Source organism: Drosophila ananassae, chromosome XR (genome assembly GCF_017639315.1).
Source record: "Drosophila ananassae strain 14024-0371.13 chromosome XR, ASM1763931v2, whole genome shotgun sequence".
Taxonomy (NCBI): Eukaryota; Metazoa; Arthropoda; class Insecta; order Diptera; family Drosophilidae; genus Drosophila; species Drosophila ananassae.
The window spans coordinates 18,633,904-18,644,911 of NC_057932.1; the positions used below are offsets into that span (position 1 = coordinate 18,633,904).

At 44.2% G+C, this 11,008-nt stretch overlaps 6 protein-coding genes across 10 annotated transcripts; 3 read left to right on the forward strand and 3 right to left on the reverse strand.

Moving 5' to 3' along the window:
* Positions 1-49: 49 nt before the first annotated feature.
* On the reverse strand, positions 50-1,800 carry LOC6505353 (pickpocket protein 28-like). Its single transcript, XM_001967791.4, has 2 exons — positions 1,596-1,800; positions 50-1,540 (listed from the first exon to the last, which is right to left on the reverse strand). Exons 1-2 carry the CDS (start codon positions 1,793-1,795, stop codon positions 856-858), a joined length of 885 nt encoding a protein of 294 aa, XP_001967827.2. The 5' UTR covers positions 1,796-1,800; the 3' UTR covers positions 50-855.
* LOC6505354 (decapping nuclease DXO homolog) lies at positions 154-834 on the forward strand. The gene has a single exon (XM_001967792.2). It carries the CDS (start codon positions 154-156, stop codon positions 832-834), a length of 681 nt encoding a protein of 226 aa, XP_001967828.2.
* A 34-nt stretch (positions 1,801-1,834) lies between the features above and the next one.
* Positions 1,835-4,263, reverse strand: LOC6504420. Of its 4 annotated transcripts, XM_032452440.2 has the most exons (4): positions 4,130-4,262; positions 3,724-4,054; positions 2,473-3,659; positions 1,835-2,086 (listed from the first exon to the last, which is right to left on the reverse strand). In XM_032452440.2, exons 2-3 carry the CDS (start codon positions 3,942-3,944, stop codon positions 2,486-2,488), a joined length of 1,395 nt encoding a protein of 464 aa, XP_032308331.1. In that variant the 5' UTR covers positions 3,945-4,054; positions 4,130-4,262; the 3' UTR covers positions 1,835-2,086; positions 2,473-2,485. The 4 variants fall into 4 exon arrangements, with proteins under 4 accessions (XP_032308331.1, XP_032308330.1, XP_001967014.1 ...); XM_032452439.2 differs by lacking the exon at positions 1,835-2,086 and having other exon boundaries at positions 2,226-3,659; positions 4,186-4,263; XM_001966978.4 differs by lacking the exon at positions 1,835-2,086 and having other exon boundaries at positions 2,226-3,659.
* Positions 4,264-4,420: 157 nt separating this feature from the next.
* Positions 4,421-5,776, forward strand: LOC6504497 (decapping nuclease DXO homolog). The gene is made up of 2 exons (XM_001966979.4): positions 4,421-5,250; positions 5,310-5,776. Exons 1-2 carry the CDS (start codon positions 4,559-4,561, stop codon positions 5,740-5,742), a joined length of 1,125 nt encoding a protein of 374 aa, XP_001967015.1. The 5' UTR covers positions 4,421-4,558; the 3' UTR covers positions 5,743-5,776.
* Positions 5,777-8,300: 2,524 nt separating this feature from the next.
* Positions 8,301-9,780, reverse strand: LOC6504419 (rab-like protein 3). 2 transcript variants are annotated; one of them, XM_014903974.3, is made up of 4 exons: positions 9,662-9,780; positions 9,494-9,595; positions 8,854-9,426; positions 8,301-8,794 (listed from the first exon to the last, which is right to left on the reverse strand). In XM_014903974.3, the coding sequence occupies exons 2-4, from the start codon at positions 9,531-9,533 to the stop codon at positions 8,502-8,504; spliced, it is 906 nt and encodes a 301-aa protein (XP_014759460.1). In that variant the 5' UTR covers positions 9,534-9,595; positions 9,662-9,780; the 3' UTR covers positions 8,301-8,501. The 2 variants fall into 2 exon arrangements, with proteins under 2 accessions (XP_014759460.1, XP_001967016.1); XM_001966980.4 differs by lacking the exon at positions 9,662-9,780 and having other exon boundaries at positions 9,494-9,648.
* Positions 9,781-9,861: 81 nt separating this feature from the next.
* On the forward strand, positions 9,862-10,980 carry LOC6504498 (actin-related protein 2/3 complex subunit 3). The gene is made up of 3 exons (XM_001966981.4): positions 9,862-10,006; positions 10,125-10,298; positions 10,501-10,980. The coding sequence occupies exons 1-3, from the start codon at positions 10,001-10,003 to the stop codon at positions 10,843-10,845; spliced, it is 525 nt and encodes a 174-aa protein (XP_001967017.2). The 5' UTR covers positions 9,862-10,000; the 3' UTR covers positions 10,846-10,980.
* The last annotated feature ends 28 nt before the right edge of the window (positions 10,981-11,008 follow it).

The following is an 11,008-nucleotide window of genomic DNA, read 5'->3' on the forward strand; positions in this document are numbered from 1 at the left end:
CTCTAATTATCGGTCAACCCACCTCTATTAAAATCCAAGTCTGGTCACATTTCTTTGCTACAAAAGTTCCGAAGGGCGGCCAAATAATCCCTCGACTCCATTAGGAGTCGCAGTAACTTAAAACCAAAAAAAAAAAAGAAAAGAAAGCACGACATGGATGCACGAAAAGTATGCGACAACGGAGTTATCCGAATTCCGTGGTGGCAACACAAGCACGGAAGGCATTTTCAACATCCCTTTCCCAAAATGTCCCCACCTGAATGCATCGGCCTTTTCAGCATCACCGACCGGGAGTACCAAGAAGATGCCCGGAATGTCGCCTATTTGTGCGATCCCTTTCCGAAATTACCCATCGATCTGAATCAGGGGATTGAAAATGTCATACGAAAAAAACCAGCAACAATGAGTGACCTGGAGTATCTCCTTAAATACATTAAAAGCCATCAAAAGGAATTTTTGGTGATGAAGGGAGACACTATCCAACTGAATACGGATTTCGTAGCACTTCGTGGGGTCCTCAGGCTAATCATGTGCCTACAATACGAACGGAGGCAAGATCTTCGTATTATGGTGACCCGTGCGAACGGCACGATCTATTTGAACAAAGAGGAAACCGAGGAGCAGCTGGCGGAACAGGCAGCCATGTCGAACAGGCATCTTGCCATGTGCTCCTGGGGCTTTAAGTTTGAGCAGTACCTTACCACCGCAAAGCCATGCGCCGATCCGGATACCAATGTTCCTGTAAATGAGGGCGTCGAACTATGCGCTATGTTTCGCAGCAATATAAACGGAATTCGTCTGCTTTATGGAGCCGAATGGACGTATCTCAATTAAAAATCTTAGAAAACATGAACTTTAAACCTGAAAACCCACCTTGAAACCCACGCTCATGGACTTGGTACAGTAGTACTCCGCTATAGAGGCATTTAGAACGACAGTGAGACCCATTCGTATGCCGGTACCACCGGACGTACGTGGATAATAGAACTCGGGCAGTTTGCGGGCATAGCCCTTCTCCGGCGTCCAATCGATGGGCTCGTAACGCATATTCGGCTGTGCCGGCTCCCACCGGACATCGTCGCTATAGTTCCGGATGAGATAGGACGGATCCAGGGCATTAAAATTACAGCACAGGCCATCGTCCGTCAGGATCGAGTTAAACAGCAGCGCACAGTCCTCCTGCCGGGAGCCAAAGCTACAATATAGAAGCATTTTCTCGCAGGGCTGAGCCACCTCCACGAGGATCGCTTTGAAGTACTTCCAGGTGCCGATGTAGGAGATACTGGTGTCGGCACCCTGATCACACAATCCCATCAGCAGGGAGAAGTTGGTGCTGGTCCTGGATATGCTGTCCACTTTGCTGTAGAGCGCCTGGTTCAGATTGCAGATGGTGATGGCCGGGAAGGGCATGTTGCTGGTCAGCTTCTGCTTGGCGCTCGTCGAGATGATGATGGGCGAGGCGCTCCACTTGGAGTACACGTTGGAGATGAAGAAACCGGACAGGATCACCACCACAAGAAAGGCAATGCCGAAGAAAACGCTGAAGGACATCGATATTTTAAGGACTTCTTAAGACAACTAAGAAGATGGCTTACCGTTCCGGGATTGTGATGCTCTCCTCCGCTATGTACTTCAGTCCGTGGAGTGTGGTGTTCTTCAAATAGTAGACCACACTACGCTTGATGGCCGCTCCACTGCAAATGGTGTTCTCCTCGTCGTCCTCCGAGCCGGACACCTTCCTATCCTGCTGCTGCTGCTGGTGTCTGCCATCCTTACTCATCCGTAGCGACTTCATGGCAGTTTTGACTCAGTACCGCCCTAGAGCCTGGTCATTTATAGGTCGGGTCAGTCCGGTGATGGCACTTGCAATTCCATTCCGACTCCGGTCATCATCAGTCCTAATCATATTGACCCAAGGCAAACAAGGTCGGTGCACGGTCCTTAGTCCTTAGTCCATTTGCGGTGATAACCGCCAAATTGATTTTCAGCAGAGACACGGACAGTGCGGACCATTCGATTCCGGCGTGCCATAAATATACGGATTTAATGCGACCGGACAAACAAATCGGGGGCAGCCAGCTAACACCTGCGGCAGGTAAACAAAGATGCACGCATTCAGCACAACATTTCAAAATTGCAAACAAAATCAAATCGAAATACGTATCTACATTTACAAAATATCAAAATTAAACGTAAGTAGTACGTAGATTTCAGATCTATAATAGTTATAGTTTAGTAACGTGGTTAGAGGTTATTTATTTCTGGTTTTTGGCTCTTAAGGTTTCAAAATATTCATAATTCATATAATCATTGTTCTAATTTCAATTTTCAGTCAATTTGTTGTATATACAGATTACTTAAACTTAAAAACAAAGATCTCCTTATGTATTATTTCAAATAAACCCTAATAATTTCAACATACTTAAAAATATATATCTACAGGATTAAAATTCATTCTATTTCAGGTCTTACTTTTATCCCAACACTAGTTGGGATTGGTGAACTGAAAGAAGTCCACATTGAGATCGAGTATGGCCTCCGTGTTGGGCGTCTCCTTCATGGTGAGGGCCTCCACGGCATTGTCGCTGGCATGATCATAGCCATGATTCACGGTAGCCGGCACGGCAGCTGCCACCGGCGGCTGCATCAGGTCACTGACATTACGAAGCAGGCTCTCCTCCGAGGGCGGCAGTAGCTTGCCGCCCGCCGACAGATTCAATCGCTGAGCCGCCTCATCCGTTAGGGTATCGTCCAGCGACATGCTTAGGCCGGTGTAGTCGACCAAATTGCGGGCTCCGCCACCGACACCACTGACACCGTTCGACAGGACTGCGCCCTCGGGCTCCGGTATTGGAGCGTGGGCCGATTCCATGGCCGACATATCCAGCGCATACTGGCCCTCGGGAATGGCCAGGACGCGGGCGATGCGAGCATTCACAAAATGCATTCCCGATGTATTCCGGATGAGCCGTTGGCTGCGCAGCTGCAACTGCTCGACAAAGTCGTTCAGTTCGTGCAAAAAGAGATCGGCGCGCTGCTCCTCGCTGAGATGCGAGTGCCTCTGGAGCTGGGCGGTGAGGAGGCCGAAAAGTGAGGGTGCCGCCGTCTGTTGGTCAGCGGTGCGCGGCATGTGCTCTGGAAATTTGACAAAATGACGCTGCAGACGGCGGCCCAAGAAGATCTTATTGCAGCCCGGGCAGATGGAATTCTTCGGCACGGCACGGGTATTGGAGGCCATCTCCGGATTGGCCACAGGAGGCCCTGCACTGCACTTGGGAGCCGGCATGGTAGCCCGATAGTCTTTATCCCTCAGATCGGCCACCAGAAGCTCCAGCAACTGAGAGGAATCGGTCTCTACGGGTGGGACATTAGGTACAGGAGCAGGTTGCGGCATGCAGCCACGCACCTGACGTCCGGAACGGGTACGTTGAACTTCTGGTGCTGGCATGGCTGGAATTTCAGGCTTTGGTTTCTTCGACAGCGCCGGAGCGATGGTGGCTGCCGGCGCAGAGCTACGTTTCTGGGGTCTACCCACTTTGGCCGGCGGGTTGGGGGGATTCAGATGGGGGGGACGCATGCCCATACCAACGGGATCCAAGCAACGGTAAATGGTCATCTGCTGGGTGACAGCATCGGTGCGTATCACTTCATTTCGCTTTCTGGAATGCCAAGACCGATGCTTAAATGGGAATTAATATTGTATTGTAATAAGTGGAGACACACCTATCAATAACTATGTGATCTTCGGACGCCAATCGGTGCAAGTTGCAAGCCAGTTGACTCAAGGAATCCCTGTCCATTGCGGATTCCTCGGCGGGATTTCCACCGTTTTTCGCCGCCGGCCGATCCACTGACATCTCTGCACTTTTCTGGCCATTTGTCAGCTTTTCGGGTGTCGTGTCCTGTTCGTTCAGGACTGGGGCGTCCAATAAAATATGCTTCATTGCCGAGTCACGCTGATTTGGCGTTTAAAACGGTAAAATAAAAGGAATATAAAAAACCGCATCAGTTTAATGTTTGCCAGTGTGACCGTCGCGCCATTAACCACAAACACCTAAAATTAACAGAATATTTAAAATTATTATCATTATAATAAATAATTCAATATTATACTCTTTAATATATGTACCTATAAACGAGGTTTTAGTTATATTACAAAAATATATCAAAGGAAAAGAAACACACCGCGTCAGGTTTTATTGGCTTTTTCAGTGTGACCGCCGCGTGCAACGTCTTAGACCCACGAATGCCGATAAAATTAAAATAGCTGAATATAAAGCTTAAAAAAATATAGTTTATCGTTTAAAATATATCAAATACTATTTATTTTAGAACAAAATACTTTAAAGATGGTTTTAAGAGGAAAAAACAATTGTTTAAAACAATTATCGATATTCTCGACCACCTCTAATTATCGGTCAACCCACCTCTATTAAAATCCAAGTCTGGTCACATTTCTTTGCTACAAAAGTTCCGAAGGGCGGCCAAATAATCCCTCGACTCCATTAGGAGTCGCAGTAACTTAAAACCAAAAAAAAAAAAGAAAAGAAAGCACGACATGGATGCACGAAAAGTATGCGACAACGGAGTTATCCGAATTCCGTGGTGGCAACACAAGCACGGAAGGCATTTTCAACATCCCTTTCCCAAAATGTCCCCACCTGAATGCATCGGCCTTTTCAGCATCACCGACCGGGAGTACCAAGAAGATGCCCGGAATGTCGCCTATTTGTGCGATCCCTTTCCGAAATTACCCATCGATCTGAATCAGGGGATTGAAAATGTCATACGAAAAAAACCAGCAACAATGAGTGACCTGGAGTATCTCCTTAAATACATTAAAAGCCATCAAAAGGAATTTTTGGTGATGAAGGGAGACACTATCCAACTGAATACGGATTTCGTAGCACTTCGTGGGGTCCTCAGGCTAATCATGTGCCTACAATACGAACGGAGGCAAGATCTTCGTATTATGGTGACCCGTGCGAACGGCACGATCTATTTGAACAAAGAGGAAACCGAGGAGCAGCTGGCGGAACAGGCAGCCATGTCGAACAGGCATCTTGCCATGTGCTCCTGGGGCTTTAAGTTTGAGCAGTACCTTACCACCGCAAAGCCATGCGCCGATCCGGATACCAATGTTCCTGTAAATGAGGGCGTCGAACTATGCGCTATGTTTCGCAGCAATATAAACGGAATTCGTCTGCTTTATGGAGCCGAAATGGACTGCATTGTCAGTTCTCAGCCAGTGTAATTAACCCATCTTTATATTCTTTATAGCAATCATTGAGAATAGAACTTTTTTTCAGGAATTTCCAGGATCCCAACAACTTAAAACACCTGGAGTTTGTGGAGCTAAAGACGGGTGCCTACGATATGAATCGCCACCAAGAACAAACGTTTAAACTCTTCAAGTCGGCCAACTGGTGGAGCCAATCCTTTCTGGTCGGCATCAAGACGATTTACGCCGGCTTGAGGGACACTAAAGGCGTGGTCAAGGAGATTCGCCGATACGATACGCGGGACCTGGCGCGTAATACGCCTTGGAGCCCCTCGGCCATGCTAATGTTTCTGGAGCAGTTCTTGCGACAACTCAAGTCCCTCATGGAGGCGATTGACGATCCCTTTGCCGTTGTCCAGGTGGATTTCAAGTCTCAGGAGCAATGTGTCTACTACAAAGTGCTGGGCGGCAAGGACAACCAGATCCTTCCCGACTGGTACCGCGAGCTATTTATTAAATAATAATTCGGTTGAGAACTGACTAAGAATATTTAAACTACAAATCTTTTTTTTATGTAAATCGATAAAGAATAAATTTACAAATCCTTTAAGGATTTGTAAGAATAAGAATTCCTCCCCAGGGGAGGCCCCAGAAAAATTGAGAAAAAATCTAAAAAATATTTTTGTCTCAGATTTTGATGCAGATCGACGGGGAATCGAACCAGAAATCTTTTAAGACACTTCGCTTAAGAATCGGATAGGAATTGGCAAAGATATAGCCATCGTTCTGGCCCATACAGGGCGAAACCCCGATTCCTTCATTATCGTAGGAAGACCCCCAGAAAAATTGAGAAAAAATCTAAAAAATATTTTTGTCTCAGATTTTGATGCAGATCGACGGGGAATCGAACCACAAATCTTTTAAGACACTCCGCTTAAGAATCGGATAGGAATTGACAAAGATATAGCCATCGTTCTGGCCCATATAGGGCGAAACCCCGATTCCTTCATTATTGTAGGGAGGCCCCCAGAAAAATTGAGAAAAAATCTAAAAAATATTTTTGTCTCAGATTTTGATGCAGATCGATGGGGAATCGATCTACCAATCTTTTAAGACACTCCGCTTGGGAATCGGATAGGAACTGCCAAAGATATAGACATCGTTCTGGCCCATATAGGGCGAAACCCCGATTCCTTCGTTATTGTAGGGAGGCCCCCAGAAAAATTGAGAAAAAAATCAGAAAAATATTTTTGTCTCAGATTTTGATGCAGATCGATGGGGAATCGAACCAGAAATCTTTTAAGACACTCCGCTTGGGAATCGGATAGGAATTGGCAAAGATATAGCCATCGTTCTGGCCCATATAGGGCGAAACCCCGATTCCTTCATTATTGTAGGGAGGCCCCCAGAAAAATTGAGAAAAAATCTAAAAAATATTTTTGTCTCAGATTTTGATGCAGATCGACGGGGAATCGAACCAGAAATCTTTTAAGACACTCCGCTTGGGAATCGGATAGGAATTGGCAAAGATATAGCCATCGTTCTGGCCCATATAGGGCGAAACCCCAATTTCTTCATTATTGTAGGGAGGCCCCCATAAAAATTGAGAAAAAATCAGAAAAATATTTTTATCTCAGATTTTGCTGCAGATCGACGGGGAATCGAACCACAAATCTTTTAAGACACTCCGCTTGGGAATCGGATAGGAATTGGCAAAGATATAGCCATCGTTCTGGCCCATATAGGGCGAAACCCCGATTCCTTCATTATTGTAGGGAGGCCCCCAGAAAAATTGAGAAAAAATCTAAAAAATATTTTTGTCTCAGATTTTGATGCAGATCGACGGGGAATCGAACCAGAAATCTTTTAAGACACTCCGTTTGGGAATCGGATAGGAATTGGCAAAGATATAGACATCGTTCTGGCCCATACAGGGCGAAACCCCAATTTCTTTATTATTGTAGGGAGGCCCCCATAAAAATTGAGAAAAAATCTGAAAAATATTTTTGTCTCAGATTTTGATGCAGATCGATGGGGAATCGAACCAGAAATCTTTTAAGACACTCCGCTTGGGAATCGGATAGGAATTGGCAAAGATATAGCCATCGTTCTGGCCCATATAGGGCGAAACCCCAATTTCTTCATTATTGTAGGGAGGCCCCCATAAAAATTGAGAAAAAATCTGAAAAATATTTTTATCTCAGATTTTGCTGCAGATCGACGGGGAATCGAACCAGAAATCTTTTAAGACACTCCGCTTGGGAATCGGATAGGAATTGGCAAAGATATAGCCATCGTTCTGGCCCATATAGGGCGAAACCCCAATTTCTTCATTATTGTAGGGAGGCCCCCATAAAAATTGAGAAAAAATCTGAAAAATATTTTTATCTCAGATTTTGCTGCAGATCGACGGGGAATCGAACCACAAATCTTTTAAGACACTCCGCTAGGGAATCGGATAGGAATTGGCAAAGATATAGCCATCGTTCTGACCCATACAGGACGAAAACTCGATTTCTTTATTATCGTAGGAAGGCCCCCAGAAAAATTGAGAAAAAATCTAAAAAATATTTTTGTCTCAGATTTTGATGCAGATCGACGGGGAATCGATCTAAAAATCTTTTAAGACACTTCGCTTAAGAATCGGATAGGAATTGGCAAAGATATAGCCATCGTTCTGGCCCATATAGGGCGAAACCCCGATTCCTTCATTATTGTAGGGAGGCCCCCAGAAAAATTGAGAAAAAAATCTAAAAATTATTTTTGTCTCAGATTTTGATGCAGATCGACGGGGAATCAATCTACAAATCTTTTAAGACACTTCGCTTAAGAATCGGATAGGAATTGGCAAAGATATAGCCATCGTTCTGGCCCATATAGGACGAAAACTCGATTTCTTTATTATCGTAGGGAGGCCCCCAGAAAAATTGAGAAAAAATCTAAAAAATATTTTTGTCTCAGATTTTGATGCAGATCGATGGGGAATCGATCTACCAATCTTTTAAGACACTCCGCTTGGGAATCGGATAGGGACTGCCTAAGATATAGACATCGATCTGGTACAAAACAAAAACTCAAGTTAAATAATTATTGAATTGTAATTCAAAGCCGAATTTATATCAGACCACAATCAATGATTTCAAATCGACTAAATACAAGGGAGTCTAAATACTTCGGCTAAACATATTCCAATTATTTCAGGAAGGTTGGCTAAGGTTCTCCGGTAAGGCTTGCGGTATGATATTTACAAAGTGACTTATGACTAATATAGAAGTCGGGATCATTTGAGGTCGTTGGTGTCCAGAAGAGGAATGGCTGTAGCCCCGTGCATGGAAAAGTCGGTGGCGGCTCGTGGGGGTGAGCTGGCAGTCGGGCGTCTTCGGTCTGGTGGAGAGGAGGCGTTGAAGCCGCTGCCGTAAATATTCGTTGTGGAACTGGAAGAGCTAAGAGACTCGCGTTTCTCGATGACACAATCGAAGAAACGGGAGAGCTTTACAGAGCCGGTGGTGCCCGCAGCCAGACTCCTTGTGTCCCGACAGTTCAGCCAGATTTCCTCAGCACCACATTTGTCGGCTAAGGAAACGAAACAATCATATTTATATTTGCTTACATATCCTCGGAAAAAAACTCACCTATGCCGCCCACCTTTTTTACGGACGTTTTGGGATGGCGCTTCTCATCGATTAGATCCAGTTTGGTACCCATGACCAGAATCGGTGTCTGTGTGGCCCCAAGGAACTCCTCCAGATCCAAGCGAATGTGGGAATCTGACGTGCCGATACAGGCACCGGACGAAGAAGCGGACGCAGAGATGGAGGCAGAGGCAATGGATGTGGCCGAGGGTGAGAAAACGGCCATGGGCGTGGGCGATGATGGCAGGGAGGGACCGCGCGCCTTGTACGTATCCTTGCCCTCCTTGTTGACGATCTCGTAGAGCCAATCGATCAACTGTTCCTGCGACTTGGCATTGGTGAGATCGTGAACCAGGATGATGCCATGTATGCCAGAATAGAAGACGCTACGGGTGTTCTTGTGGCTCAAAGAGCCGCCAATATCAAAAAGCTCCACAAAGTACGGACATTGCCGGATGGTGCCTTCCCTGAACTCGTGGATCTTCACCTGTATGTTGCAGCCCACTGTCCAGCCCGGTCGTATCAGGGACTCATTGTGCGCGATCAGGTGCGTCAGGCAGGTCTTACCCACGCCTATGGAATAAAAGTGCATATATTTTTTTTTTATCAACAATTTAATGAATTTATTAAATATGCTAACCTGAATCACCGACCACGACAATTCTGACACGATTGCCCATTGATATGCCATGATTTCCCTCCAGGGTGATGCTTGTTATCTACTTAATGCCACGTTCAAAGTCTTTAAATGTTAAATAGGAATAATAAACACAAATAAGCCCAATAATAATGCATTACATGAACTCACCACTAGAGATGGTAGAATAAACTACAATTACACTATCGATGTTTTACCGAAAGGTAATAGCTAAAAATTATTTTAAATAGAAAATGTAATAATAAAACCGAATTAGGGATTAGCTTAATTTTAAAAATTGTCATAAACATCGATATTCATAGGATCTACTCACCACACCACACTGGCCTGTGGTGAATATAAAAAATACCAAATAATCGTAAACGGTATTTTCCAACACTACTTCGATAAACATTATCTCAATTTTTTAATTTATTTTATTCACACTAGTTGCTTGTTTTTTCTTACATTTAAACAGACTGTTTTACTCATAAATACTAATATAAAAAAATGCCGGCAAGTATAAAGATTCAGAATTAAATTAAATATTGCTAGACATTAGTGTCTCGACTAACAGAAATTCAAATTCAAGTTATCCGTTTAAATTAGAATGTTTTTATATTTCGGATAATAGGCATACCACTCGGAGATTGAGGAATTTAGTGGATCGGTGGGCAATATGGCCATATTGCCATTACGCACCCAGATCCGCGGACCAGCGCCCAATGTGGACATTGATAACGACATCGTGGATGAATCACTATACTACTACAAATCGAACATTTTCTTTCGGACATACGAAGTTAAGGTTGGTTTTTTCGATATTTTCGGTTTCAAATAAATGTCAAAACAATAATAGAAAATCAAAACAAACTACTCCTTGATAAGGAAATACTATCCATTATCTACAACCAATAGAGGCAGTCCAAAAAAGAGATAAAATACTCCATATTATATACAATATTTATGCGTTTTCTCTCTAACCCATTTATTTCCATATCTTATCGCAGTCGGAAGTGGATCGTGTACTTATCTATATAACATTATATATAACCGAATGCCTGAAACGCCTGGCCCGATGCACCAGCAAGGCCCAGGGCCAGCAGGAGCTATATAGTCTGGCTATAGATCGTTTCGATCTGCCCGGAGATTCCGGTTTCCCTCTAAACTCCATCTATACGAAGCCCGAGGATCCGGATAAGATGCGTCAGTACATCCTGCAGCTCCGCCACGAAACCGGAAATCGACTTTTGGAGAAGGTTTTCAATACACCCGATGACAAGCCGAACAAGTGGTGGATCTGTTTTGCCAAAAAGAAGTTCATGGAGAAGAGTTTATCCGGACCAGGATTCTAAATTATATTCTACACAATATCCTTTTTTATTTGACTGTTTTGAAGAGCTGTGACATATAACTGATCACTGCCTACGGTGTTTTAAAAATATATATAGTTTTTTAGACAAATATATTTTAAAAACTGCCCAAAAGTATGCCTTGCTTTATGGTGTATTTATTTAT

Coding starts and splice junctions, on each gene's coding strand:
- LOC6505354 (XM_001967792.2), top strand. CDS start 154: ATGGATGCACGAAAAGTATGCGACAACGGAGTTATCCGAATTCCGTGG.
- LOC6504497 (XM_001966979.4), top strand. CDS start 4,559: ATGGATGCACGAAAAGTATGCGACAACGGAGTTATCCGAATTCCGTGG. Junction 5,251..5,309: donor ATTGTCAGTTCTCAGCCAGT/GTAATTAACCCA, acceptor ACTTTTTTTCAG/GAATTTCCAGGATCCCAACA.
- LOC6504420 (XM_032452440.2), bottom strand. CDS start 3,944: ATGAAGCATATTTTATTGGACGCCCCAGTCCTGAACGAACAGGACACG. Junction 3,660..3,723: donor GATCACATAGTTATTGATAG/GTGTGTCTCCAC, acceptor TTGGCATTCCAG/AAAGCGAAATGAAGTGATAC.
- LOC6505353 (XM_001967791.4), bottom strand. CDS start 1,795: ATGAAGTCGCTACGGATGAGTAAGGATGGCAGACACCAGCAGCAGCAG. Junction 1,541..1,595: donor AGCATCACAATCCCGGAACG/GTAAGCCATCTT, acceptor GATGTCCTTCAG/CGTTTTCTTCGGCATTGCCT.
- LOC6504498 (XM_001966981.4), top strand. Junction 10,299..10,500: donor TTCGGACATACGAAGTTAAG/GTTGGTTTTTTC, acceptor ATCTTATCGCAG/TCGGAAGTGGATCGTGTACT.
- LOC6504419 (XM_014903974.3), bottom strand. CDS start 9,533: ATGGGCAATCGTGTCAGAATTGTCGTGGTCGGTGATTCAG. Junction 9,427..9,493: donor TGTCGTGGTCGGTGATTCAG/GTTAGCATATTT, acceptor TTTATTCCATAG/GCGTGGGTAAGACCTGCCTG. Junction 8,795..8,853: donor AAAAAAGGTGGGCGGCATAG/GTGAGTTTTTTT, acceptor TCGTTTCCTTAG/CCGACAAATGTGGTGCTGAG.